General features: G+C 39.8%; 1 protein-coding gene across 3 annotated transcripts; it reads left to right on the top strand.

Annotated features, from left to right (window-relative positions):
* Positions 1-7,359: 7,359 nt before the first annotated feature.
* LOC135236317 (uncharacterized) lies at positions 7,360-23,864 on the top strand. Of its 3 annotated transcripts, none has more exons than XM_064302599.1 (2): positions 7,360-7,503; positions 21,650-23,864. In XM_064302599.1, exons 1-2 carry the CDS (start codon positions 7,498-7,500, stop codon positions 23,024-23,026), a joined length of 1,383 nt encoding a protein of 460 aa, XP_064158669.1. In that variant the 5' UTR covers positions 7,360-7,497; the 3' UTR covers positions 23,027-23,864. The 3 variants fall into 3 exon arrangements, with proteins under 3 accessions (XP_064158669.1, XP_064158671.1, XP_064158670.1); XM_064302601.1 differs by lacking the exon at positions 7,360-7,503 and adding an exon at positions 16,176-16,360; XM_064302600.1 differs by lacking the exon at positions 7,360-7,503 and adding an exon at positions 16,177-16,496.
* Positions 23,865-27,973: the final 4,109 nt, after the last annotated feature.

Genomic DNA, 27,973 nt, shown 5'->3' with positions numbered 1-27,973 from the left:
TCATATTCACCACTCTAGTTTAAGTTTATTTGACATGGACATCACAATTACATTGGACAAACCAGATGCATTGCTTAAGTGTTTTAGCATACATGCTAATAATTAACACTTGGCCAGAGGAGGCTTTGAAAAAAAAAACAATAGAGTAAAATGTACAATTAAAATACAGGAGGAAAAAGCATTATAGTCTATTCATATGAGCACTGTTGTTTTGATTTTAGCCAGAATTTGAGTCCTCTATTAAAAACATTGTCATCAGTCTCTAGTTTTAGGTCAGTGGGTAGAGAGTTCCAGAATTTTTCCCCCTTTACTTGACCAAACGAGGTCTTGTACATTGGGTCAGGACAATCACCATTGGTGGAAGCTCGTGTAGTTGCTCTTCTAGAGCTCTGACGTCTAATAACTAATTCAGAAAACGGGTGAAACATGATTATTTGAACATTTAAAAACCAGTTTAAGATTTCTGAAAGTCATGAAATTTTCAAAGGTAAAGAGGTTGTGTTTTCTTAAAATATTACAATGGTGCCATTGCATTGGTTTCTGGTCCAGGATTTTTAGTGCCTGCTTGTATATTGAAATGTTTTAATATGGTTGGAGAGGCTTATGACCATGATGTGATGCAATATGACAACATGCAAGAGAATCCCTTCTAATAAAACGAAAACGATTTAAACTTGGTCTAACCTTCTTACAAATGTGCTTTACCTGTCTATCAAATTTTTCATTCTTAACCAAGATAATGCCTAAGTACTTGACTTCATTCACTATATCAATTATTTCATTCTTAATCCATACATCAAACAAGTCGTTAACAGGCATATTACGTACAGAGAGACACATGGAAACTGTTTTTCTGGAATTTAGAGTTAAATGAGACAGCTCGACCCATTTAGAAACGCTCTGTAATGCCTGTGTCAGGTGCTCAGCTGCCATGCTGGGTGTTTTAGTGGACACATAGATGACAGTGTCATCAGCATACATCTGGCAGCTGACTCCCAGACAACAATTTGGTAAGTCATTAATATACATTGTAAACAACAGTGGTCCGAGTACAGACCCTTGCGATTCTCCCATGCTATTGGCATGCAGGTGGGACTTCTCCCCATTGACCCTGACACACTGTTGTCTCCCCCCCCACCAGGTATGACTTAAACCACTACAAAGCTTCTGAGGACATTTTGAAATAATTTAACTTAGACAGTAAGATACTGTGATTAACAGTGTCAAAGGTCTTTTTTAAGTCCAAGAACACTGCCCCGACAATATGTCCTTTATCCAGTAGACCTTTGACCCTTTCAAGAAAGTAGCTATTTCTGTGGAATATTTAGGTCTAAATCCAAACTGCTGTGGATGAAGTAATTGGTTAGACTCTAAATATTCCATTAATTGCTCAGAACCTGCTCCAGAACTTTAGAGACTACAGGGAGGATAGCAATAAGCCTATAGTTACTTGCTATGTCCTTGTCTCCTGACTTATAAACTGGGGTAATTATTGCAGTTTTCCAGTTCTCTGGGAATATTTTTGTTTTTATTGACAGGTTTACTAGGTAGGTAATTGGCTCCAGCAGACAACTCTGATATTTCTTGATTAACCCAGCCTGCAAGTTATGAATGTCCTTTGACATTGAGTTATTCATGTTCGCAATAACTTTTTAAACTTATATCATGAGATACCTCATTGATGTAAAAATAATCTGAGTGAACATGGTCAAGTTCTTCAGAAGATGATTCGATTATTACTCACCAATTCTTGTACAGACTCAATAAAAAAACAAGTTAAAGACATTTTCAATTGACTCATTACTGTGAATAAGATTATTATCAACTTTAAGACAGTTTATTTTGGGATGCTTTTGCCTACTTGAGTTGGTTAGTCTGTTAATATGTTGCCACAGTTTAGAACTACTGCCATTGACCTCTTCAATGAGTTTGGAGAAGTAATTAGTCTTGGCCTTCACTAACTCCACCTTCCGCAACTCCACAAGTCAACTCGTGCAGACCTTACGAGTGCTCCAGTATCTTACTTCGGGTAGCTTATTTGAAGTACCCAGGTGAAAAGCCTTGCTTACATAGAATTTTAACTGTCTCTGTTTTACTATTGCGGGATTAAGTAAAGATCATTTGACCCTCGTTGGGACTCTGTCCTTGTTGACACTCTTCCACTGTCCCACACGGATCATCGTAGTGATGATTGTCTTTTGCTGCTATGCTGTGTGGATAAATGTGAGCCACAGAACTCACCCCAGTGTCAATGCCAGCGGTCCGGCGCTGTTAAAACACTACTGCTGCCAAAGCAGTAGTGTTTGAACAGTTTGACAACTGACTGGCAGAATTGCCTCAGTCAACGTTCGCTGTGAATTGGGTACCAACTAAAGCTTTCTTGTGGGTCAAGGTACAACCCTTTCTCATTGAGGTAATAACGTGTGACTGTTGTATTATCTCTGATGCCAACTGACTCAAGGGAGGACCTAGGAACATAGGGAAAAGGGGATTATAGGGTTTTACTGAAGTATGATCTCAGCCATATTTAGAAGAATACTTTGACCTGTATAATCTCAGATCGTTATGCATAAATATTTACAAATGACAAATTCAAGAAATGTTCATTTTATATCCGAGAGGCCAAAAATCTGAGGGGCACATGCCCCCTTAGTTTGAACGAACACGATGCCACAGTTTGCAAACACCAACCATCGGTCAAAATACTGCAAACCTTGGTTTAATTTGAAAAACCAGAACAGCCACTGAATGAAGAGCCGTTTGGGAGCCAGAAGAACTGGTTCTGATTGGTGAGCTGAGCCAAATGTTCCAATTCTGAAAGGAGCTGATAGGCCCATCACTAGCCTAGACATCACATTTGTGCACTGTGGGCCAATCATGACAGACTATGCCATCACTGCCAGTAGCTGAAGCTACATAAAATGAAGCATACAATAGACTCATTTTTCAGGAAGGCATCTACTGATGTTAGATCTATGATGGCTGCTCCACATGTGCCTCCCAAGCCCGTGAACACACCTGAGTCAGATGATGAGCTTTAACAATTATTCCTGCTATGACTGTCATTTGCATGTGATGTGACTAAATCGCAAATGTGACGGTAAGGAAAACAGGGCAGTTAATACCCTTTTGTGTGACCAATTGAAAAAGGTAGTCTGGACCACTGCGATGGCTCCAGACATCATCAGTATTTGACTTCAGTCCTTCTGTGTTGTGATGCAACACATTAAGAGCCGCTCCCAAGTTTGATGTTCTTCAGTTTGAGGAGTGGCTGCACATAGGCAAATCTTGGCATGTTTTCCAACGAGGAAGTTATTTCAGGGTAACAAAGGATCTTTCTCATTAAAGTCAGTGATACGCAATCCATTGAGCGATGATGTCCTACTGAGAGCAACATATACCATACCTGGTTAAAATACCTGTTTTAGGGAAACCACCGCAGATAGAGTTGGCAAGCCTTGCAGCTTATGTGTTGTGCACACAAAAGGCAGCTCCATGGGAAACGTTCTCCTAACTGTACCCTTTTTCTTAAGAGCCTCTTCTGACCTCTCAGTATAAACATTATCCAGACCACCTGGTACCTTCTGGTGTTTTTTGTCCACCCTCAGCATTATCCAGGTCAAGACCAATCAAGTGTGCAATTGGATAACCATTCTGCGTTTGAGTGATTATTTTTTCAAGTTTTCCAAAGGAACCATTTTCTAGTCCAAGCTTCACATCACTTTCCGGTAAGCATAACATGAACACCCCCTGTGACCTGTAGTGTGTCAGTTAGATTTCAGTCATCACATTTTGTCTCCTTTGAAGGGTTTGTTTTGCCTCTGCGTTTGGCCTGCTCTTGCACAGTATAGAATATGGATGATTGCATTCAACTGAGGCTTTGGAACATTTGACGAATCACATCTGCACTTAGCTTTTCCATAACTGGCAAAGCTGTGCTATTTGCAGTTGATATTGATGTGTAATCAGGTACAGTATATCATCTTGTTCATCTGCTTCATTGAGGTCTGTGGCCTGACATTTCAAAATAGTCTCTAATCAAAGTAATTCATTCGTAGGTGATAATATTGTCCAGCCATCTTCAATTTGTCCATTTTGCTCAGAGTCTTAAATCGCTCTCTTTGTGGCATCACTGTGCTTTTCAAAATTTGCCCTAATTTCATGTACAATTCTGTACAGCCGCTGAAGTGTCTTTACCTGGCAGTCTCACAACAGCTTGTGCATAAAAGGTCTCATAAGTTTGGAATTGTTGAGACTTAAGTTGCAACTCTGCACAGAAGAGTAGATATTAAGTTTCAATAATGTGCCAAAAAAATTTGGATGCTTTTGCTGTAAAAAAAAAAAAAGTAAATCTGATGATGGCTGATTTCTCCCTTGTTTGCTTTTGAATATTTCTCATCTTGTTTTGTAGCAATAAGACATTTTAACTATTTTTATGCCCACCATGCAAAATCTGATATGTACTTGCAAATTCTGCCATACACAAGTTCTCCAATTCAGGTGTTGCTGGCCTTACTTTGTATTTGTCTGTCAAGCCCGTCATCCACAAATCTTCAGAATCTGGGTCTTTGTCTTGAAGACTCTTCATCGGCAAACTCATCCATACACCACTGTCATCTGTCGGAATGAAAACAAAAAAACAATGTGAGAGGATGATGGACCTTTCAGGCTGCATGTGCATGCACAGCTTCCTGGGCATTAACCTCTCTGCTTTTAGCATATACAGTGCCATGAAAAAGTATTTCCTGATTTCCTCTATTATTGCATATTTGTCACACTGAATGGTTTCAAATCTTTATACAAAATGTAACAAAAGACCAAGGGAAACTGAGTAAACACAAAACACATTTTATGATTATTTCATTTAATAAATTAAATATCAGTTTGGAGTTACAAAGCAGTTTCTAAGTTTATGTGTACTCCACCGAACCACAGCGAGAGCCATTATCTCCAAATAGAGAACACTTGGAACCGTGGAGTGGCTGGCAAGCCAATATTTCTCCAAGGGCACAGCAACAACTCATCCGGGAAGTCACAAAAGATGCCAGAAGAACATCCAAAGAGATGTCAGGCCTCTCTAGCCTCGGCTAAGGTCAGTGTTCATGACTCCATAATAAGAAAGAGACTGGGAGATTCATGGGAGAGTAGCTGGGTGGAAACCACTCCTGACCAAGAGAAACATGAATGCTTGTCTCAAATTTGCAAAAAAGGACATGGATGATCACTGAGCCTTTTGGGATAGTGTTCAATGGACGATATGGGTCCCATTACTTCTGGCATAAAATAAATACAGCATCTCCCAGTAAGAACATCATATTAACAGTGATGGTAGTGTGATGGTGTGGGGATGCTTTGCTGCCTCGTGACCTGGACGACATGCTATTATTGAAAGAACCATGAATTCTGCTCTGTAACAGAAAATTCTTAAGGAGAACGTCCAGTCATCTGTCTGAGGTTGAAGCGTAATTGGGTTACGCAGCAAGACAATGATCCAAAACACAAAAGTCAGTCCACATCTGAATGGCTGAAAAGAAACAAAAATGTAAGTTTTGGAGTTGACTAGTCAAAGTCCTGACTTGAACTCAATAGATATGCTGTGGCAGGACAAACAAGCAGTTCATGCTGAAAAACCTACAAATTTGTCTGAATTAAAACAGTTCTGCATAGAGCTTTCACATCCTACACAGCAATGTGAAAGACTGATATCACATTTGGGGAGCATTTGATTGAAGTTATGGCTGCTGAAGGTGGTGCAACCAGTTATTAAGTTTCACATGGGTGACACAGGTGTTTGGGGTTTTTTTTTTTCATTAAATAAATAAAATAATTTTTTAAATGTGTTTTGCACTTACTCAGGTTCTCTGTCTAATATTGCAATTTGTCTGAAGATCTGAAACCATTCAGTGGGCCAAATAAGAGGAAATAAGGAAGAGGGAAATACTTTTTCATGTCCCTGCATGTTCTCTCACTTGCTCGGTCGGCTTAGTTACATATTTGCATATCTTTTCCATCAATACAAATTTAGTTTCAATGTTTTCTCTTCCATCTGGGAGATCAAAATACACTGTCAGACGCTGTCTGACTTTCAGTCCTTGCTTCAGTGTCAACTCACGTTCTCATTGAGCCTGTAAGGTATTTCAGAGCCTGTTTAATAAACCTCCTGTTCTCTCGCTTCTCAAGAAGCGTTTCCCCCTTAGAAGGTTTGTGTTACAGTCTGTGTTTCTGGTCTTCGTGCCGGCAGACTGTTAGGGCACTACCTTTTCGTTTTCCTAAGCTGCGTCATAGGTTCTTGGGTAGCTTGATGTTCGACCCCAAGTTTTCCTTTTGTTTTTGGTCTGAGCTGCGACTCAGTTACGTTGGGTTTCCCTGGTTTCTATCCCAACTATTTTTCGTTCCTGAGCGGTGCTTAGTGTTTTCATTTCTCTGTTTCTCGCCCTTTTTTCCCTTCCTCGTTTTCTCTAGCCTCAGTGGCTTATCTCCTCTGGGATAAGCTTTTCGATTCCCTGTACAGTTGTGGTCCTCCGACACTCCCCCCTCCCTCACATACACACGCTTTCCTTTACTGGTTTCTTTTGATAGTATGTCCTTTTTCTTTGGGGTTTGTTAAATGTCTTATTTGGACCCTGAATTGACTTGTTGACCAGTGAGGGGAGTTCTGCAAGGCTTGAAACTGAGTGTATAATTCCTGCACACTAAGAGTGTGTCACTATTGTCACTATTTGTGACCGATTTTATATTTACATTTGTGGCAATGCTTCTTCTTTAAAATGAAACCAGTAGAAGTTAATTTTACTGCTCATCACTCGGATTACAGATTACTCACTTGCGCCTGTTACATGCCGGTTATGGAGCTGACGCGGAGCGGATCTGCTTCACATCCGCACCCATGTTAATGTATGAGTCTATTCACACATCCCGTGGATTGGGTGCCTGGCCGCGGACGTGAAGCTATCTTTTCCGCCTCGGCTCTATTTTTCTGCCCTGCGCAAAGCGGATTTTAGGTAGCTAGCTATGATGTGACAGCGTCATGAGATTTTTGATGTTGCTAGACATAGCCTGGCCTAGAGAAATATTAACTTTTAACATTACCTGGTTTTACAGGCTATACGTTCGTTAGGTTAGGCCTACTTACGAGGGTCAAGGCAATCTGATTCCATATCTTTACATAAATTGTCTTTGTAAAAAGTATTTTGGGGATCATACAATTCCCTGTATTTCTCAACTTCTATTATTATTATTTTAATCTCATCCACGTTGAGTTCACTGGGCTGAACAAACGACTTATGTTGCCCAACGCCACGGGGCGGGAGAACGTTGTGGGCGTTACAGCTGTACCACAAGCATCCACGGCGGTGCAGTGAGTAGCACTGCCTCACAGCAAGAAGGTCGTGAGTTCGAATCTCGGCTTGGGGCCTTTCTGTGTGGAGTTTGCACGTCCTCCCCGAGTCCGCGTGAATTTCCTCCGGGTACGCCGTTTTCCTCCCACAGTCCAAAGACATGCAGGTAGGCTAACCGGAGATTATAAATAGCCCATTGGTATGAGTGTGTGAGTGAATGGTGTGTGTGCCCTGCGATAGATTGGTGACCTGTCCAGGATGTATTCCTGCCTCTCGTCCAGTGTGTGCTGCGATAGGCTCTACCACCCCATGTCAGCCTGCTCAGGATAAGCGGGTACAGATAATGGATGGATGGATGTTGCACCCACCATCAACAACGCATGGTTTTACATCTTGCGTCAATGAGTTAAGTGCACCTTCAAGGTTCACATACCCCTCCATGCTAGGGAGTGCAGATGCTCTCAAGAAACTGTAGCTGTGGGTGTCTGTTTCAACAAAATGTGGGAAATGCCCCGTCTATTTAATCTCTCTTTAACATGTGTGTACACAGAATCACCCGTATTTAAAATGTTGTCAGTGTCAGCTTCATGCAGGTCATAGCTTTCATCAAGAAAAGTTCATGCATTTTGCTATTTTTTGCTTTACAGAGTAAGAAGTGGTTACACTAATAGTGGTTGATGTCCAGTGCACTTCAATTAGGATAAATATATAAAAAGAATGAATAAATTGACTTTACAAAAGTTTATAATATACAAGTAATTCAGTTCTCACACTCTATTATTCAATAGGCATTGTCTTCAGATTTTAAAAAAAATGTCATGTGAAACAAACAGAAATACTTCAAATAACTTGTGGTAATTTTTGTAGGATTAAGTATTGTCTTCAGATACAAAAGTCATATTTGACCTCAATTAATCTACAATATTAAAATATAAATTGTAATGTAGAGTGTAAAAATGAAACGGCTTCATTAAAAGAGCACAGAGCTTTGATATGGGTTCTGTGCAGGCTTGAGCAAACAGGGAGCTTTGCGAAGAGTCTCTGAGATCACCACATAAAAATGCAATCTAGCCAGTAAAATGAAAAGACAAAAGAATTAGTCACGCATTAAAATAACCGTTCTTAGAAAGACACACCTTCATTCTTGTATTATTGTAAGTATATAATTTTTCATTCTTCATATTTTTTGAAATATAAACCCAACACCTTATTACTGTTGCATCCTCAAACCATTTAAAGTTGCTGGCCACAATATGGTGCTTTTCTGTGATTTGCACTTTCATTTATTGCTTTCGTTTGGGTAGCATGTTTTAAATTGAAATATTTTTTATTTAGGTTACAATAGGCTACTTGTTTTATTTATGCTCAATTTATTTCTGTTGTTAAGAAATAGTTGTTACTGCCGTAAATGATTATTATTTTTTCCAGTATTCTGGTGCTGTACAGTAAATGTGTAACATTTTCTATTCCATTTACGATATTGTTCAGACACAGAATAAAACTGTCTTAAAAATCATTTTTTAATTGGCACATCATGGTACATGTACCACAATCAAATCTTTTGTATTGTGAAAAGGCTCAGGACGTGAACACATACTGTAAATTCAGCATTTTGAACCCCCCACAATGTTATTTTTAAATTTTCTGGTAATACTGTATACTACTTTTAGAATCCATGTGATACAAGAAAAATGCTCCTTAAACAACACAAAAAATGCAGTATATGGAAGATCTAATAAGTAGAATATTTTCATGAAATGAATAATATTCTAAAAAAGAAAAAACTACCCTCCTGTATTTGTGAAATGAAGCTCTCCGGGTCACCCCGGGCAACTGATTTTGAGGACAGGCAAGTCTACAAAAGGGAAAACAACCCAGGCGGCAAGTGAGATTTATTTATTTATTTAAACAGTGTAGTCTCTTGAGACACTTGTCTCATTTGCAAGTGAGCCCAGTGTACATGTATAATACAAAGCTAAATCATACAGTAAGATCTAAGAAGATAAACGATGAAGTTGGCAGTGAATTGAGCAAGACAGCAAACAAAAATGGCGTCAAAAATTACAATCATCCATACAACCACACAAAATTGCATACATAAAAAGGAATCTACGTAGAACAAGTACACATATCAAAAAAATTATTTTTATTTTATTTATTTATTTAACTTTTATTTAACCAGGTTAGTCTCATTGAGATTAGAAATCTCTTTTTCAAGAGAGACCTGGCCAAGAAAGCAGCAGTCGATTACAGACACAACAAAATTTCGACATTTAACATACTATAAAAGCAGACAAACAGCAATGTTTAAAGTTTCACAATCTGGTTAACATGAGTAATCTGTAGTGCGACTAAGGGTCAACAATTACAAGTTTCACTTTCCTCCATAACCTTAAGCCTTTTTTTTAATCATTTAATGATAAAAGCTCCTGCAAATTAAGTTCTTTCTGGAGCTCATTCCACGCAGAAGGAGCTGAGAACTGGAATGCTTTTTTTGCCAGCCTCAGTACGAACCTTTGGCACAGACAATAAAACACTGTTTTGTGAATGAAGTCGGTATTTTCCATTAGTCTGCTGGACAATGTCAGACCTGTCAACCTGCATGCATTTTGTGTACCAACCACGCAATTCTTGGTCAAAATACGCAGGTACGAAATGCCAGCTGAAACTATGCAAATATATAGAGAGCAGCAGACCTACTAAAAAGAAGCGAGTCCATGCCCCACAGAAGTTCCTCACAAAATATCAGGAGCAATGGCCGTACCTCCGCCCCTCAAAACTTCCGCGCCATGCATTTTGCAATTATGATTTGACATTAGCCACCAAGGAGCTTCAGGTAATAATTTAGCTAAACCTCTAGTTACAAAGGCCTACATTCCTAGATACTTCGAACTGAATACATTTTTTATCATTAGGCCTATAAGCTGATTCAATTATTTAATTATGAAATAAAAATGGAAATCATGAACAGAAACTTGGTTTTATTCATAATTTTATTCATAATTGACAGTGTTTTACAGTGTTTGCAACATAAGTTTTCTTTTTTTACATTACAACATAAGTTTCTGTAAATACTTGAAAATGAAAACATGTTACAATATACAAAATAAATAATTTCAATTTTTATTGAATAATTGAATGCAATTCATTTATGGTTATCAGTTTGTATAAGCACACATCATATAATGCAATATTAATCATTAAAAATGGTTTTAAGCAGGTGTACTCAAACTTTTGACTTGCAAGTATATCATAATATAACCCAGTGCAGTGCAAGTGATATTTTAGAATCAGGTCAAATTATACAATTTTGCCTGATCACTTGAACAGTCAAAACTAGAATTATGAAGAAAGGCTTGTGTGTGTGTGCAGACGCCACGTGGAGGGGAAAAAACATTTAAAAATTATGGCTGTTACAGATTCAGTCCATAGAATTAACTCATTCTTCCTCTAAGCACACGATTTGAGACCAATTCGGGCAGAAACCCTTTTCACTACTGACTATTGTGGTACTCAGAATATATAAGGTTGGCAGGTCTGCAATGTACATGCAAAGGTAAGATGGAAGCAATTTCAATATGGCCTTGTAAATGAAAATATACCAGTGACACAGCGTGCGTAATGCCAAGGAGGGCCAGCCCACTCTTCTATAAAGAATACAGTGATGTGTCAAAAATTTGTGACAAACCTCAGTGCCCCATGATACACCATGTCCAACCGATGCAATGACGCTAAAGGTGCATGCATATATAGAATGTCTCTATAATCTATTGCGGGTAAGAAAGTAGTTGGTAAATGGACTGCATTTATACAGCGCTTTTATCCAAAGCGCTTTACAATTGATGCCTCTCATTCGCCAGAGCAGTTAGGGGTTAGGTGTCTTGCTTAAGGATACTTCGACATGCCCAGGGCGGGGTTTGAACCAGCAACCCTCCGACTGCTAGACAATCGGTCTTACCTCCTGAGCTATGTCGCCCTAGTTGAGACTAGCCTCTGTCTCACCTCAAGAGAAAAACAGGACTTGTTTCTAAAATAAAAACCCAACTTAAGCCTAAGCTTTTTTACAAGGGAATCTATATTAAACTTAAAAGTGAGACCATCATCTAATAAAAAACCCAGGTACTTATAAGTTGTCACTCTTTCAATTGGTTTATAATGTGTGGTAACGATACAAGGTAATGTCTGCGGCTCTATCTTTGACCTAGTGAAGAGCATCAACTTTGTTTTATCAACATCTACTCTGGCATTTGAGACGTGTTTGCCAATATTGTTTAAATAAATCGTAAATAAAAGAGGTCCTAGGACTGAGCCCTGTGACACCCCATTCTGTACAGTTAAAACACCAGATGTCTTTCCATCGAACTGGATGCACTGTGTTCTATCTAAGAGGTAGCTTCTGAACCAGGAAACTGCCTGGTCAGAAAATCCTGTATTGACTAATCTTTGTACAATGACAATGTACACTCCGACAATGACAACCTCACTGTAGTTCAGTTTCGCCATGCATTTTGTGATAGAAGACAGCATATTAATTGGAGCAGATGGAGATCTGTAACAACCAACCACAGTAATGAAGACGTCTTTCGACACCCCTACTCTTAGAGCAAGCATTTCAAATAGTTTGGACGCGGACTCTGACAGCAGTACACTCGTACGGAAATTGCTTTTGGCACAAATAGCAACACCACCTCCCCTTTTGGGTCTGTCAGTGCGGAACACATTGTAGCCATATATATGAATATCTTTATCAGGAACCGACTTGCTCAACCAAGTTTCAGATATCTCAATTATATCAGCATCAGTTGATTCAACCCAAATCCTTATCAGGTCTATTATATGTGTTGTGAGCTCAAACACCAGGATTGCCAGATGCGCTCAAAGCAGATTTCCAGGCCGTGGTGTGCACTATACGGGTTGCCAGATAGCCATAGTCTTTGATCACAGAGAGACAGACACTGTGTGGGTTGCCAGGTGCACGAGGACAGGATTGCTTGTTGCTCACGAAGAGCCGCAAAGTGCAGGTAGAAAGAAGATTCAGCTGACCAGGAAAAAAAAACTTCTACTGATGTGCAGGCCAGCTTCCTTCATAGACAACATCAGTAGGCAGCCATGGAGAATGTTGACCATGGAACAGGGGCTGGGAGATGGTGGTCTAGCAGATCAGAACAACTCCAGGGAGAGGCGCTGAAGCCACTCTTATTTTGAATCATATAATCCACAAGCTTTTCTTTTGCAGACTTTGTCGCACTTCAAGGGTCCTTTTGCTAGGCCTTGTTTGGTGGTCCTGTTTTCAAGTTTGGGCAGCAAGCCAAAAATAATGCATCAAGATGAACTTTTCAACATATTAAACATAAAATAAAACCTATTCTTCTGCCTATAATTTAAAAAATAATTGGTGTGAAAAATGAGTACAATTAACTTACAAACTTACAAAACACTTACAAACACTGGACTGCAAACTCAGACAAAGACTGATATGCTGCCATCTTGGATTCATGGTGAGTCTTATCTTGAAATGGTCGGGTGGCACCAGTATTTCCAGCTGAAGGGATAGTTGGACATTGTTCCACAACAGAGCTGCATAAATAACTAAATGTCGACTTCACAAAATTAGTTGTAAAAGGTATATCAAGAGTAATACATTCCTGACTATGTGTGGATGTTGCAACCTCTGTCATAAGTTGTTTTCATTAGTCTGTCCTGCATGTGTGTTCTTCCAGTTTGTCATCTGATTGACCATTTCCATCTCCGGTTACTCAGTTTGACACGCCGCTGTTTGCCAGTCAATAGTGGCAAATAGATCTTCAAATGCATATTCAGTTACATTGTTGACTTTGTGTATGTTTGAATGTATTTCATTGACTTCATTCCCATGTAGCTGGTTTGTTTGCTGATTGTATTTCATGGTTGACCATTGACTCGTTTTCAAATTATTTGTTCATATCTGGTCTGAGTAATTGTTGGGATAAATTTACAGATAGTTTCTAATGAATTTGCATGTCAATGACTGGTCTGGGTACTCAGGTGTGAGTGGGCGGGGTTGAAGACAAAGGAGAAGACTTCATTGTTTGTTTCGTTACTAAATACTACAACTAATAACATTCTAAATGATAATAGGCTATTAGTAGCAATATCAGAATGACAATGTCATTAAGATGATATGGTGGAATCAAGATAATGGCATCTTAATTTAACATATGCCAGCTTTATTACTAATCATTTATTTATTTGTCATGATTCATTGCCATGAAAAATAGGTACAAGAAAACTATGGCAGGTAACATTATTATTAGTGATATTAATAGTAATAATATCAAAGTAACAATATAATCAAAACAATGATGGTGGTGGATTCATGTAGTCCCAGGTCAAGGATTAATACTGTCCATATTCTGATACAGCAGATCTGGACAGGCAAGTCTCAGTTCCACCCTTTTCGGCACTGATGAGTCAATAATGACCTCATACCTGTTCATACGTGGGTGTGCCTGTGCAAACAGTTAAGCGCACTGTGACGTAAAACCATGCGGACCAAGCAGAAATGACATAAATCTTATATCTTCTTCTGTGGGACCCAGAAAAAAAAATACAGCGCCTGGTGAGTAATTAGTTCAGTCCAAAATGATTTGATTTGGCCAGGGTAAATTCATAGTTTTGAATAGACTTGAATAATGGGGAAAATTTTGGCACCAGCGGCTTACTAAACTGCAATACCACGAGTAACCACTGGAGTTTATGAGCTTCACAGAGAATGGCAATCCCTGTTTCCCTGGTTTAGCCTGTAAAATTATAGACATTAAAAATAATTATTATTGAGCGTTATCATCGCCTCTGTGCTTCCTTTTCTGGTGGAAAAATTGCACTGTATTGGTCTAATGAGATGCTTTTCCCATAATATGAAGTTATTGCTTGTTAGTACTATGTAAAATGTTGTGTAAATCGCTCTGGATAAGAGTGTCTGCTAAATGCCTGTACTGTAATGTAATGTAATGCTTCATTTACCCACCAAGCACATCCTGTCTCCATACTTAGTAACAAAAGTCAGGGGTAAGCACAATTATTTAGGACATATTGACTCACATACCCAAAAGCTAAAATAACTGCTAAAATAGTAGTATGTGTATGAAGATACTGCTACCAACAATATTCACAAGTCGGCCAGGTTGCGGTTTCCTCCTCCTTTATTGTTGTTTGTTGTCAAAATCTGGCGGTAAGTCGATTTGCACTAGCGAGGGAGCTTTTCCACCAGTAAGCGTTCTGGACCTCTTATCACAGGCAGGGGAGGGGGAGAGCTAGTTTGTTTACAGAACACAGTGGTTTGAACAATATGGCAGAAGTTATGCAATGTACTGTAGCTTTTACAGCGCACTGATCTGTCAGCACACTGTCAGCTGTTTTCGGGGTCTGTAAACAGTTGACCTTGCAAATGCTCCACAATGATTTGCATTTTAAAAAATGATTTACTAGTTTTATCATAATTTAAATTTCGAGCTACTCCTAGAGTTTGACTAATTCTGGGCTAGATATACCCATAAATCTGCACAGGATAAATTCAAAATTAAACATTACAGTACAAATTAGAAATAATGGCCTGTCTCCAATAATAGCCAGTCTCAAATAAAAACCAGCTCTTTCTCCTCAGTGTAGATAAATAAAGGCCCTGGCAACTGTTAGAGAATGTATGGTGCATCATCTCCACATGTATATGGAAACTCAGCTTGTTAAGGTCATGTAGAAGTGTCATAGAAAAGGGAAAAATATGTGCTGTACCATCATTTCAACAAAGACTCGCAGCGAGCCGGCCCCCCTCCTTTGCTAAGAATACTCGCTGTTTTGAATTGAGTGTGCGCCGCCACTGGAGGCCAGAGAAGGTGTATTTAGGCATGCTGAAAATCAGGTGCGCAGCAGCATTCTCCACCAGCTGCAGTGGCCTAGCCGCACAGACCAGTAACCCAGCCAGCAAGGTGTCGCAATAGTCCAGACAAGAGATTATGAGAGCTTGTGTAGCCTTTTGGGTTGGAAAGGAAGTGGATTATCCTCATGAAAATGGCAGCTTGTGATTTTCATACTCCAGAAATGTCACAGTAACTACCATACAGATTCGCTGTCTCTTCCACAGGTTCTCATTGGTTTTTTTTTTTTTTTCTCCCCCCATATCTCGTTTGTTGACTGTTTGCTTGCCTGTGTTTTCATGTGCCTATGTTTAGTTTGTTATTATTGATGTATTTTGTGCTTTTAACATGCTTTTATCTTCTAGCCCACCTCCCCTTCCCTTAAGTGGCTTTTGTCGCTCGTCAGGCCGCCATTGTAAATAAGAACTTGTTCTTAATGACTTGCCTGGTGAAATAAAGGTGAAATAAATAAAAATAAAGTTCTGCAGAATAAAAAGTCCACAGAGAGAAGCATGGGAATATTTACATACCATAGCTTGTTAATGTAAAATGTAATGTAAAAATGTTCCGTGTTCATAGTTTATGCGAGTTCATACAAGTGGGAACAAACATACTCCGTCAAAGTAAAAATCACACTGCCTGAGTTCATTTAATGCTGAACTGAACAGGTGAGTTTTTGCACCTTCTCTGTTTCCCCATATACTGTACAAGAACGATTCTGAGGTGTGATGATACCCCCTGTCCTAACCGGTTGAGTGATTAGCTAACTGGGTGGGGGGGGGGGAACCTGATTTACCTGAAATGTGCTATTTATTTTATGTCACTATGCATCCCTAGGAACGTGTTACAATGTGTTATATTCTATGAGAGTTGTTTTTTTGTTTGTTTGTTTTTTTGCTTGGGGCACTTGAAGTCAGCATGTAGCTACCCATTTATGGTTTCCCTTGCTTCAGTTTGGCTCGTGCGGCAATGTTTTTTTCACCCGTATCCATGGCCGTACAAGCACAACCCCAGATGCAGATCAACTGGTTTTTGAAACAGGTGGCTTGCAACATCAGAAGTTATTCAGAAGAGGACATCATGCTTATCCCAGCAGAAGAGAAGTGACTCATGTGATAACCTCTGCACAAGGTGTTTCACTGTCACCTTTACTTGAAAATCTGGAGGCAAACAAGGAGGGTCTGATGGCAAAAATATGACTAATATAAAGTCGGAAAGTGCATTTTAAAACAAAGACCTCTGGAATACGCGATTGACTGGAATACTGGTATGTGACCGGTTAAACATAGATAGATCAAGTCATGGGTGTGCAAGACTTTAAGAAAGACCATCTATTATTATGAAAAAGTAACCATCAAATAGGTATTGGTGTAGTTTATGTTTCAGTTCATGTACAGAACAAAATATTCCTTCAAAGTTGTATTAAACTTGTGCAGTCTAAACATGTCAAGGCATTGACTGCAACGTCTGTCGAGTTAGAGTGAAAATGTGATAGGCTACTGATTTATTTGTTCTAATACTTAGAAATATAGTCTATAATGGCAGGTCCAAAAATAATTTATACTGTGCTTACTGTCGTTAATTCATCTTCATGCGATTCAATTATTGTGTCTTCTGTGTGGTGTAAACGTATTAATCTATTATCTTAATTACCTTAAGGTACGACGAAGAACCAGTTTGTAGCTAAATATAAAAGAATAAATCGTTTTCTGAAGTTCATAATAAGCCATCGTTGCATAGGGCACCGAGTTTTTTGTTTATGTTTGCCGTTTCTATTTCCATTTTCAAAACAAACAAGTGTTTGCCGTTGCGTATGCAATAAATTAGGCCAATCTAAATTTAATGTGGTAGCCTATTTACGGATATAAAATGTAAAAAAAATTATCAAGTTGTTGTTTTTATTTATTTATTTATTTTTTAATCGAGTTTGGTATGTAATATGTAGTGGGATTACATGTGGATTTACCGCCAAAAAAATATTCGACAGTTATCATAGTGGTGGTAGCGTTCATTTTAATTCACTTTAAATGAACTGATACCATAAATACATTTATCAAGTAGGCTATGCTATTAATATCGGTAAAGCAAAGTAAATTTATAAGTGCAGACAAAGATTGCGACAAAGAGTGTAGATAATCATTTCGTGTAAATGAACAGATTGCAACATAAATCTCGGCTTGTATGGGGATTCGCTGACTGTAATTTGCATAAACTATTTGTAAAGCTCATTCAAAGTATGTAAATCTACTTTTTTGTGGGTCTATTGCACATTTGAGGGTGTCGTATTCTGCGCATCTCAGGTAGTTCGTTATAAGCTTAAAGGTAGGGTACACATGTCCTGTGAATTATACTGTAGGATACAAAATAACTAAGGAAAAACACTATACACTTGGGGAAGTCGTAAATTATTTTTTTAAAAAGAATAATAACTTTTCGGTCTCCGTGTTGCCTGTACTACAATATTTCATACAGGTCTTCCGATTTTGTGTTAAAATTCATAGGTTCTACTTGACAAAAATCGCCCCTTTTGTGTATTTACTGATAACTGGCTATTTTTAATTTCATGAAATGCAAAGAATGTTTTGTAGCAATCGGTAATTTTGTTTCAAATAAATAAAATGACAACGGCAGTTAACATCAAATGAATGAACAGGTTGAGCATTGAATATAGCCTACATCCAGCGGTCAACGTTGGGCGTATAGGCTGCAGTCTTGTATGGATTTGTACAAGCACGAGTAACAAGAGATAAAGCCGGTTGATAGTCTAGCAACGGAGTTTCGCTCGACTGAAATCGCGGAACATTCTGTCGTCTCCCTGCATTGACTGTGCTCGTTGGCTTTGGCGAAAAGTATAAACGCACTCCTGTGACATTTCTAGCGACAACTGACACTCGGAGGACAATGGAGGAAGAATCAGCTTTAATACATCTCATTGTGTATGTTGCTCCTCAAAAGGAGAATCCAGACAGGGAGGGCATATTTCAGCGATGTAGCCTAAATACAAGGCAGCACACGGAGGCGTACTGTACAATCCTCTAGTTAGATGAATGCTCGAGGTTCAAGGCCGCAGGAGTAGCCAACATAAACGCTTGTTATCTAGTTTGCTAGCCACAAATGTGTCATTGTAGCTATTCACAATACAGACCGTTTAAAACATTGGTAACTGCAGCTGCTCCCTGTGTTGGATTGTATCTCGTTCTCAACACTCAACGCTTTATCTAGTTCAGCATCAGTCGTTGAAATTACATTGTTATTAATAATAATTGTAAATTGCGCTAATTTGTAATGCAGTTAGGAAAGTTATCTAACTTGTTAGACAAACAAGACAGTCATTCAAAATAGCTATTGTTATGCCTACTTTGTAAAGAAGAGTTTAATCGACAGCAGTCTGTGGTCAGGCATTCTCTTTCTTAAAAGAATTGTTGTATACAGTGCAGACCTAGGCTGTGCATATAGCCTACATAGGCATGCTGCCCCATTACCGCCCTTAAAGGGTTTCCATCTATTGTCTGTTATTGACAGCTCAAAGGCTCCGCTGACAGACAAACGTTACCATAGGCTAACGTTACCGCAACAGGTGGGTAGAAATATTTCAGTTGGAGTCTTCAACATTGCCAGGTAACGTAAGTTTGAAAGGCTTTAAATTGAACAAGAGAAAGAAAGGACCACATCAATAATCAGAATTAAAGGTAAATGTTGTTTTCCCTCAAAGTATAAAGCATTGATTTCCGTTTCATATTTAATTAGCAATACTGAGTGATATTTAATTGGTGCCGGATCATGGTCCCGTGAGGCCCCTGGGCACATGTCTTTTGGAGCCCCCCCCACAACAATATTAAATGATGACCACTAAACAGTGTGCTAGTGTGTAACAACACCACAATGTGCTTTTAGCATACTTGTTCATTTGGGCTAGCTAATAAGCTCTCAATGAGCTTTTTATTCCCACGGCCACAGCATCCCATGTTTTGAACTAATAGTAGTTTTGAACTAATAGCACTAATAGTTAGCTAGCTAGTAGCTTTGATTTAAGCATCATGATTGGCATGCTGTTTTAACATTTATTCAACCCACTGTAGCTAGCTACCCCTTTATCTTATACCCCTTTCATACAAAGCAATGCCACCTAACTAACTAGTTAAGTTGTGTGCCACCAAACTAGTTAGACAGCTGAGTTTTAGGCCGATAGCTAGTTAACTAGCTGGCTTTTTAGTGCAGCTAATTTGGTTGTAAGGGCAGCTAGCTGGCAAAAATGGCAGCTAGCTAACTCAGTGGCATAGGTTTCGTTTGAACATTGGGGGGACACATTAAGTGGGGGGTCTGGGGGTCCTCCGCCAGGAAAGTCTGAGCATCAAACACTTCATTTCCTGTATCTGGTGAATTTTTATGCACCAATTTGTGCCTTTTCTGCATGAATTTATGGTGGTAATGCTTCTTTCATGTTTTTATTTGGGGGGCAATAAATGCATGTGTTCTAAATATTGAGGGGGACGTATCCCCTGCATCCCCCTGAAATCTATGCCTATGAGCTAACTAATTTCTGTTAACAAGCTGAATCATATGGGCAGCTAGCTAGGGAAAATGGGCAGCTAGTTAAAATAAAGGGATAGCTAGTTACGGTAAGTCAAACAACGAACGGCTTTCCATAATATGACACCCTTCAAACTGGCTCAGTTGTACAGCACTGTACTCTCCGAGAGGCTCTCGTTTTAAGCATGCACTGTATGTACCAAGCACCGAGGGGCCTCACATTGCAAGCACTGCGGGGCCCAGGGGCCTTAGTGGTCAGCTCATGCTTTAAGCGCAGAGGGGCCCAGGGACCCTACTGGTCAGATCATGCTTTAAGCCCCAGGGGCCGAGGGGCCCTAGTGGTCAGCTCAGTCTTTAAACGCCAAGGGGCTTGGGGGCCCTCACACTGTAAGCGCTGAGGAGCCTAGAGTCCCTCACGCTGTAAGCGCTGAGGGGCCCAGGGGCCCTAGTGATCAGCTTACGTTTTAAACACCAAGGGGCCTGGGGGCCCTCACATTGTAAGCGAGGGGTCTGGGGGGCCCTAGTGGTGAGCTCACATTTTAAACACCAAAGGGCCCGTGGGCCCTCACATAAAGCAGAGAGTGTATCACAGCACTGGTAGAGAGATGAGACAGAGAATAAAGCAGAAAGTGTATCACAGCACTGGTAGAGAGATGAGACAGAATAAAGCAGAGAGTGTATCACAGCACTGGTAGAGAGATGAGACAGAGAATAAAGCAGAAAGTGTATCACAGCGCTGGTGGAGAGATGAGACTGAGAATAAAGCAGAGAGTGTATCACAGCAGTGGTAGAGATATGAGACAGAGAATAAAGCAGAGAGTGTATCACAGCACTGGTAGAGATATGAGACAGAGAATAAAGCAGAGAGTGTATCTCAGAGACGTAATAGTTTGGAAGAGAGAGGGAATAGAGAAAGATACGATGTGGTGGTCTGATTGATGGAGAGAGGTTATCTGAGATTGTCTGAGGAACAGTCCCTGTTAATGTGCAGATTCAGAAAGTTTGCCAGCTGTGTGTAGGTGGCCAGCACAGTATGGTGAAGTTGAAAGACTTGTGCAGGAGAAGCAAGGCAACAGCCCAGGAGTTTTCCAGACGGATACTGAAGCAGCAATGGAGGAAGGCGGTGGACAGGTTGTCAAGCACATAACAAAAAAAACTTTGCCCACGGACAATATAAAATGGCAACAGATAATTTTGTCTGATTTAAAAATTAAGCATGCTGTGTCTAGCAGCAAGCCACTTAGTTTTGTTTTGTTTTTCTGTTAAGTAGCCAGTCCTGTTTGAAATACAGTTACAACACCAACATTACTGTAGGGAGAGCACAGTGCAGGCAGGTAGCTAATATGTTGCTAGCAAGTTAACATTACACTGACTAATATAACCATTTAGGTATTGCATTGGAGATCTCATGGAACTACAAGTCTAACTAATGCAGATGGATGTCATTGCTTATGTGGAAGATGGTTTGCTAGATGACTAGCTCTGTTATTTATCACAGTCAGAGAAAATGGTTTATTCATGTAACTCACTTCTTCTGTGAAGCATGACATCATAATATTGTAAATAATATGATTAGCTAACAACTAGGTTCCTTATTTAAAACCAAGATTCAGACACAAGAAAAAGAAAAAAGATAATCCAAAAGTACATCTCTTCATTATTTATACATCCTGCCAGCTAAAGGAGGGTTTGTAGACTTTCAATCCACTAAACTTGCTGGCTATGGCTAACAGGCTGGCGAAAAGAAGGCTGATGACTAGCCACACCATATTGATTTTTCATATAGTATACATAGGTTACCTTTTTTTCAGTTTCTGTACTACTAGCTGTTATTACAGCAGTAAATTCATTCACTGATTTTTATGTGTTTGTTTTGTTTTGTTTTTTTAGATTGGAAGCAAAATGGTGCGACTGTTTGCAGCTTGCAATTACTGCTCAAGAAACCATCATGCAACCAAGGCAAAGAAGTTTCCCTGGAAAATGGCTTTGGGGTCAACTGCAGTACTTATCATCTTCCTGTTCTGCTATTCATCACAGCTCTTCGTATGGCCCAATGTATGGTTGGCCAAAAAGGCAGACTCGAGAAATGCCACGCTCACCCCTGTTAGCGGATCTAAAATGTTTTTGTTGAACGCGTACCTTGAACACCGCACCTGGAATGCCAGCGTTCGGTTCATCACCATCGCGTGGCGTTCGGAGAAGATTGACTATAGCTGCGTCTTCACCTGCAACGAGGGGCTCGTCCCCTCTCCCGCAAAGCTGACGGTGCACCCGTCGCACTTTTGGTTCCCCTACGGCACCGCGGATCTGCTGTGCGAAATCCCTCCTGGGTGCTCCAAACTTCGCGCTGCCGTGACCACCGACGGAGGAAGCACGTCCAACCTGACCTTCCTTCCGGTTCGCAACCAGAAGCGACGGGAGTCCAACTTCCCGGTGGACTTTACCATCTGCCACTCCACCATGTTCAACAAATACAACAACGTCTTACAGTTTGTGCAAGCCATGGAAATGTACCAGCTCCTGGGGGCCAAGCGCGTGGTCCTCTACAAAACCGACTGTAGTCCAGACATGGAAGAAGTGTTGCGCTACTACAGAGACATTGGACTCATTGAGATCATTGACTGGCCCATAGACAAATACATCAAGGTGTCATCTAGTTGGATTGCTTCGGAATCACCCGGAGACCTACATTACTACGGCCAAATCCCAGTGCTGAATGACTGCGTATACAGGAACATGTACCGGACGAAGTACCTGTTCATGCACGACCCGGATGAGATCATTCTCCCGCTGCAGAACGTCACCTGGTACGAGTTCCTGAGTACTCTCGAACAGAAGTACAGCAGCGATGCCAGCTTCTACTTCGAGAACAACGTCTTCCCCATCGAGGAGCTCGAAGAAAGCGGCAAGTACAATTTGTCGCAGTGGGCGGGGATCCCTGGAGTTAACTTCCTGCGGCACGTCATGCGAGAGCCCATTCCCAAAAGACACTTCACCACCGGGAAGCTGATTGTGAACCCTAGGCGGTTGTTTGAAATTAGCGTGCACACCATAAAGAAGCAGTCTCACCGGACCGTGGAAGTGCCGTACGACTTTGCGAGATTGTACCACATGAGACGCCGCAAGAACACGAAGCTGAAAAGGGAGGACTTGGTGATGGACAAGGCTCTGTGGAGGTACGCCCCAGAGATGATCAGGGGAGTCGATCACGCACTCAGCAAAATGGACCTGCCTTCTCGAAGGCTAAACTCTGCCGTGCACCCTTAAACAGTATGGGCTGCAACAAGCTCCTTCCGCCCTTTAAAATTCAAACAAGTCATTTTTTATGACTGCAAAGCAATGAGATTCAATTTTTTAAAATCTCTTAAAGTACGATGTAGAACACTGTGTAGAATACCTTTCTCCTCTTGATAAATTGGTTTCAGCACTCAGTGTACTATACTAAAGCAACTCATTTTGATCAACTGACTTCCAACTGATTGGAGCAGATAAAATCCACAACTAAACATTATCTCCCAACTGATGCACAGTTACATTTTCATTTAGCCCACCATGCTAGAATCAATGGCCAGAGTGCTGTATCCAAGTTAAACGTGCATGTCTGCAGTCATTGTTTGCTTCACTGCAATTGCTATTGACATTTTGCTCAGTCGCCCTTCCAGGGAATTGGTTTACTAGTTTGAGTTAAAATTATGAATAATGTCATTCTTTTTTAAAATCTGATTAATCTGACTTTTACAAATTCATGGCAGTTATTAATTTATTTGTCAGGTAGATGCCTTCAACAGAATGCTAGTCTAGTTGCCTGCTTTAATAAAATAAATGTGCAACAGCGCACTTAAATAAAATACTGTGTTTGAGCTGTGCGGGAATTTTTAAGTGATTCTATTCAATTCAAGCTTTTCTGACTTTTTGGTGAAGGTTTTAAGTTTCTTCATGTCAAAGCTGTCTGCAGACCAAAGAAGAAAATATGCAATACGTACTATTGTTGAAACTGTTGTTCTTGTGTTAAGCCAGTGGCAACAGCTTTCTGTGGAAATACCTTGACATTCAAGTGATTAACTGGACATGCTGGAAAAAATGCCATAAACGTTATACCAAAGTAGTGTCTGTGTATGGCTTATGAATTTACTGCTCCTTATGTTTGTCCTATGCATGTTAATTCATTGAAAGAAAGTCTCTTCTTTTCAGGATCCCTTACAGTATTCATATAGGAAGAGGGTGGGAGTAGATGATGCAGTACTGAATTTAATATGCTTCATAGCATCTATAGTCACTTGGAAACAACAGCTAGTTCTGCCAGGATTTTGTTTTTTTTTAAATTTATTTTAATACTGATTTAAATACGATACAATCACACCTTTTAGCATATAAATGAATGATTTTTAAATTGCATTGCAGTATTGTTGCTTGGGTCATGGATTATCTCCTCTCTAGACTTCAGTTTGTTGGACTTCAAAATAAGGTCTCTGACTCTATTTTAACTAAGACGGGGGCACCACGAGGAACAGTGTTATCCCCCTTTATATTCACACTATTCACAGCTGACTGTAGGCGCAGTCAGGTGTTCTGTCACCTACTGAAACTCTCCAACTGTTTGGCCTTTGTTAGCTTACTTATTCATGGTGATGAAAAAGGGAGGTTGTATCCTTTGTTAGCTGGAGTGATACCAATTATGAAACTTGAATATTGGTAAGACCAAGAAGTTAGTTTTTAATTTTAGGATAAATAAGAATCACCCCTGTGGTAATTAACACATTAATGCCCATATTTCTCCCAGAGATTTCTTACATGAGCATCTATGGTCATCAAAAAAATATTCACAGATGGAAAAAGAGTGGTAGAGACTTTGGCAACTTTTCCACCGCATGGTACCGGCTCAACTCGACTCGACTCTACTCGACTTTTTTGGTTTTCCATCGGGCATCCTCCGTCAAGGTTCCAAGTGAGCTGAGGCGATACCAAAAGGTGACATGAAAACACTGCAGACCACTGATTGTTCGGAGAGAATCGTCACTAGGTTAGTTTACCCTCTCGCATCGCCTTTTATGCTAATGAGCAACCAGAGTCGTCTCGTCATCTGAGCTCTGATGTAGGATTTCCCAAACTCTCCTGTTTTTTTTCAGCAGTCTTTTGTCTTGCTGCCTTCAGCCTCTTCTGAAACAAAATTTGTCTCCTTGCTGTGACAAACAGCCACATACCGAGAATCAAGAGCACCATCCCTTCGATATCCTCCATTGTTCCTGTGTGTGTCACGTTGAAGATGATGTCACAGCAGTTTCATGCGGTGTCGCTATGACGACCAGCTACATTGACGGGGGTACTATCTGCAGTGGAAAACGAAGTACCTGGTACCAAAAGCGAGTCGAGTCGAGTCGAGTTGAGCCGGTACCATGCGGTGGAAATGCGGCTTTACTTGCCCGTGGGCTTAAATGGGTTAAGGGTCAACAAGTGGAGATGGTCAAGTCTTACAAATATCTTGGTGTCCATTTGGATAGTAAACTGAACTGGTAGGAGAACACAAATGCCTTACTTGAGAAAGCCCAGTCCAGATTATTTTTCCTTAGGAAGCTTGGATAGTTTGCTTTAAGTAGACAACTCTGCATGTTTTTTATCAAGGTATTTTAAAGTATGTTCTCTTTCACACTTCATTGCTGGGGGAGAAATCACAGTGGATGATGGAAACAGGATCAGCAAGTTGATTGTGAGCCCAGATTCACTAGAGTTTACTGTATAAAATAAAACTAAGGCTTAGCTCCAGGCTGTTCTGCATTATGAAGACCATCCTTGACATGGCATTTTAGTGCTCTTCGAAGTTCATTCAGTGAGCGTCTGGTGATGCCTGATTGTTCCACTGAGAGACTAAGGAGGTCTTTTATTCCAGCAGCTGTCAAATAAAAAAAACACTTTTAATCTGGTAGGTAGAGTAGGTTAAGTGGATCCTAATTAAAATTTTAACCATGGTGTTTTTATGATTATATGCTACTTTCTGTTGGTAGATAGTTAACTTTTTATGTACTGACATGGTGTACTGTAATGTTATTCACAAAACTTCCTGCTGATAATCATGCAATGATTGCTTTTATTGTGCATGTTGTTGCTACATTAATGTACTGAATGTTCGGGATAGTGAAGTGGATAGTATGAATCTCCCCTATGGGGATTAATAAAGCTATTGCTCAATCAAGTCAATCAATCATTGATGACAGAGGCACACAGTGGATAACTTGTTTTCATTTTGTTATGATTTTGTTTTAAATCCTTTGAGGACACGGAAATATTTAGCACTTTGGTCTGAGGACACAAGGGATGACATTGTTTCAAAACCAACAGATAAAAATAAAACTGTGTCAAGCTGTTCATTTGTAACAGTGTCTAATTGGTTTGTGATAATGGATGCAATGAAAAACAAACTTTAATGAGATTTAAGGATTTAGGATGCAAGTCATTTTCAGTGGTAGCCTATTGATTGGGTTCATGGAACCCAAAGTACCCTCAAATGAATAAATTTCACCATTTTTGTATTGAGTTCAAGTTCTTTTTGCTTGGTAAATGGACTGCCTTTATATAGCACTTTTATCCAAAGTGCTTTACAATTGATGCCTCTCATTAACCCATTCACACACACACACACACACACACACACACACACCAACGGTGAAAGGCTGCCATGCAAGGTACCAGTCAGCTTGTTGGGAGCAATTAGGGGTTAGGTGTCTCTCTCAGGAACACTTCGACACGCCCAGGGCGGGGATCGAACCGGCAACCCTCCGACTGCCAGAGAACCACTCTTACCTCCTGAGCTATGTCACCTCATAGCTCAAGCCCCATAGCTTGCTTGAGTGCGGCCAAGCCACAACACAGCCTCAAAAAGAAGGAGTGGCTGTATTTCACATTATACCAACAAAGCAAGATGACACAGACCTACACTCCCTGTCTTTGAAACCAGTTTGCTTTTTTTCATTTTGAAGGCTATTTTAGAAATGTACCAGCCCACACAAGACAGAATACAAGAACTGACTGGAATCCAGGTGTGGTCAAACCAGTTGTGCTGGTACTGTAAAACAACGATAGCCTTACTTCACTTTCCTATTTTAAGAGGTAGTCTTTATATATATATATATATATATATATATATATATATATAAATCTGTAAAATCTAAAATTCCAAACCTCAGGACTTCAACCACTCAAAAGACGGCCTGCTCATTCAGATTCTCTTTCACACGACAGCCCAATGTGCACCACAGACTGTGGTCTGGATGGAACTGGTTTATGGCTGGTATCAGTCATATTGGAATGGGATTGTGTCAACTATAATGGTTTGTCCCCACAAAACAGGTTTAAGAAGAAAGACTGCGACAGGGAGTGGCAAGTCATTGCACTCAGTACATATCATCTCTTTCTGGATGTGAGACTTCTGTTTCATAACCCAACATCAGAAGCACAGCATTCATCCAGTGCAATACGATTAAGCACATTCCCTATTGCACATCCAATGATCTAAATACACACCGACTAAACTTATGTTTGCATAAGACACTGCCTTGTTGATCTTTACATGATCATTAAAAACAGCTTGGTTGATATCAGGAATAAGAAAGACTCATTTCCTCATTTCAAAGGATTTTATCTGACTTAATTTTTTACACACTTCAGAATGTAATGAAGTAGAAAATATAAAAACCGGACAGGTATGAGAGTATCTAAAATGTAAAAGATTCACATTCTTAAAGTAACGTGGGTTTCCCCAAACACATTCTTAAAGAAAGTGTCTGGTTCACTGTTAAGTTCCGCTTGCAGCCGTCTGCTCTGGCAGCACACACACTACACATTCGGAGCATGCTTTCAATCACAGCCTGCAGTAGCCTACAAAGTGTAGCAGCATCACAGTATACATAGATATATATATATATATTATACACAATATACAGTATACACAGTATACATCACAGAGTATACTCTTTTTCATCTAGTAAATTCATTCTGAGTAAATATTGCAAAAATATCAATTACATACATACATAAAAACTGCATTTCAAAATGATTTGGAATGACAGTGTATCAAGTTAAATTGAACATGACAATGTCACATTGATAGCTTGATTATTTAAATGTAATTAAATGCAATTACTAAGCAAATGAAAATTTAATCACATTTCATTAAATGCTGCACTTGTGTAATTGTATAAGTAAGGCCAAAACATTGCCACC

The sequence above is a fragment of the Anguilla rostrata genome, chromosome 12 (genome assembly GCF_018555375.3).
Source record: "Anguilla rostrata isolate EN2019 chromosome 12, ASM1855537v3, whole genome shotgun sequence".
NCBI lineage: Eukaryota > Metazoa > Chordata > Actinopteri > Anguilliformes > Anguillidae > Anguilla > Anguilla rostrata.
The sequence above is the reverse complement of the archived record's forward strand: the minus strand, read 5'-3'. Positions and strand labels throughout refer to the sequence as shown.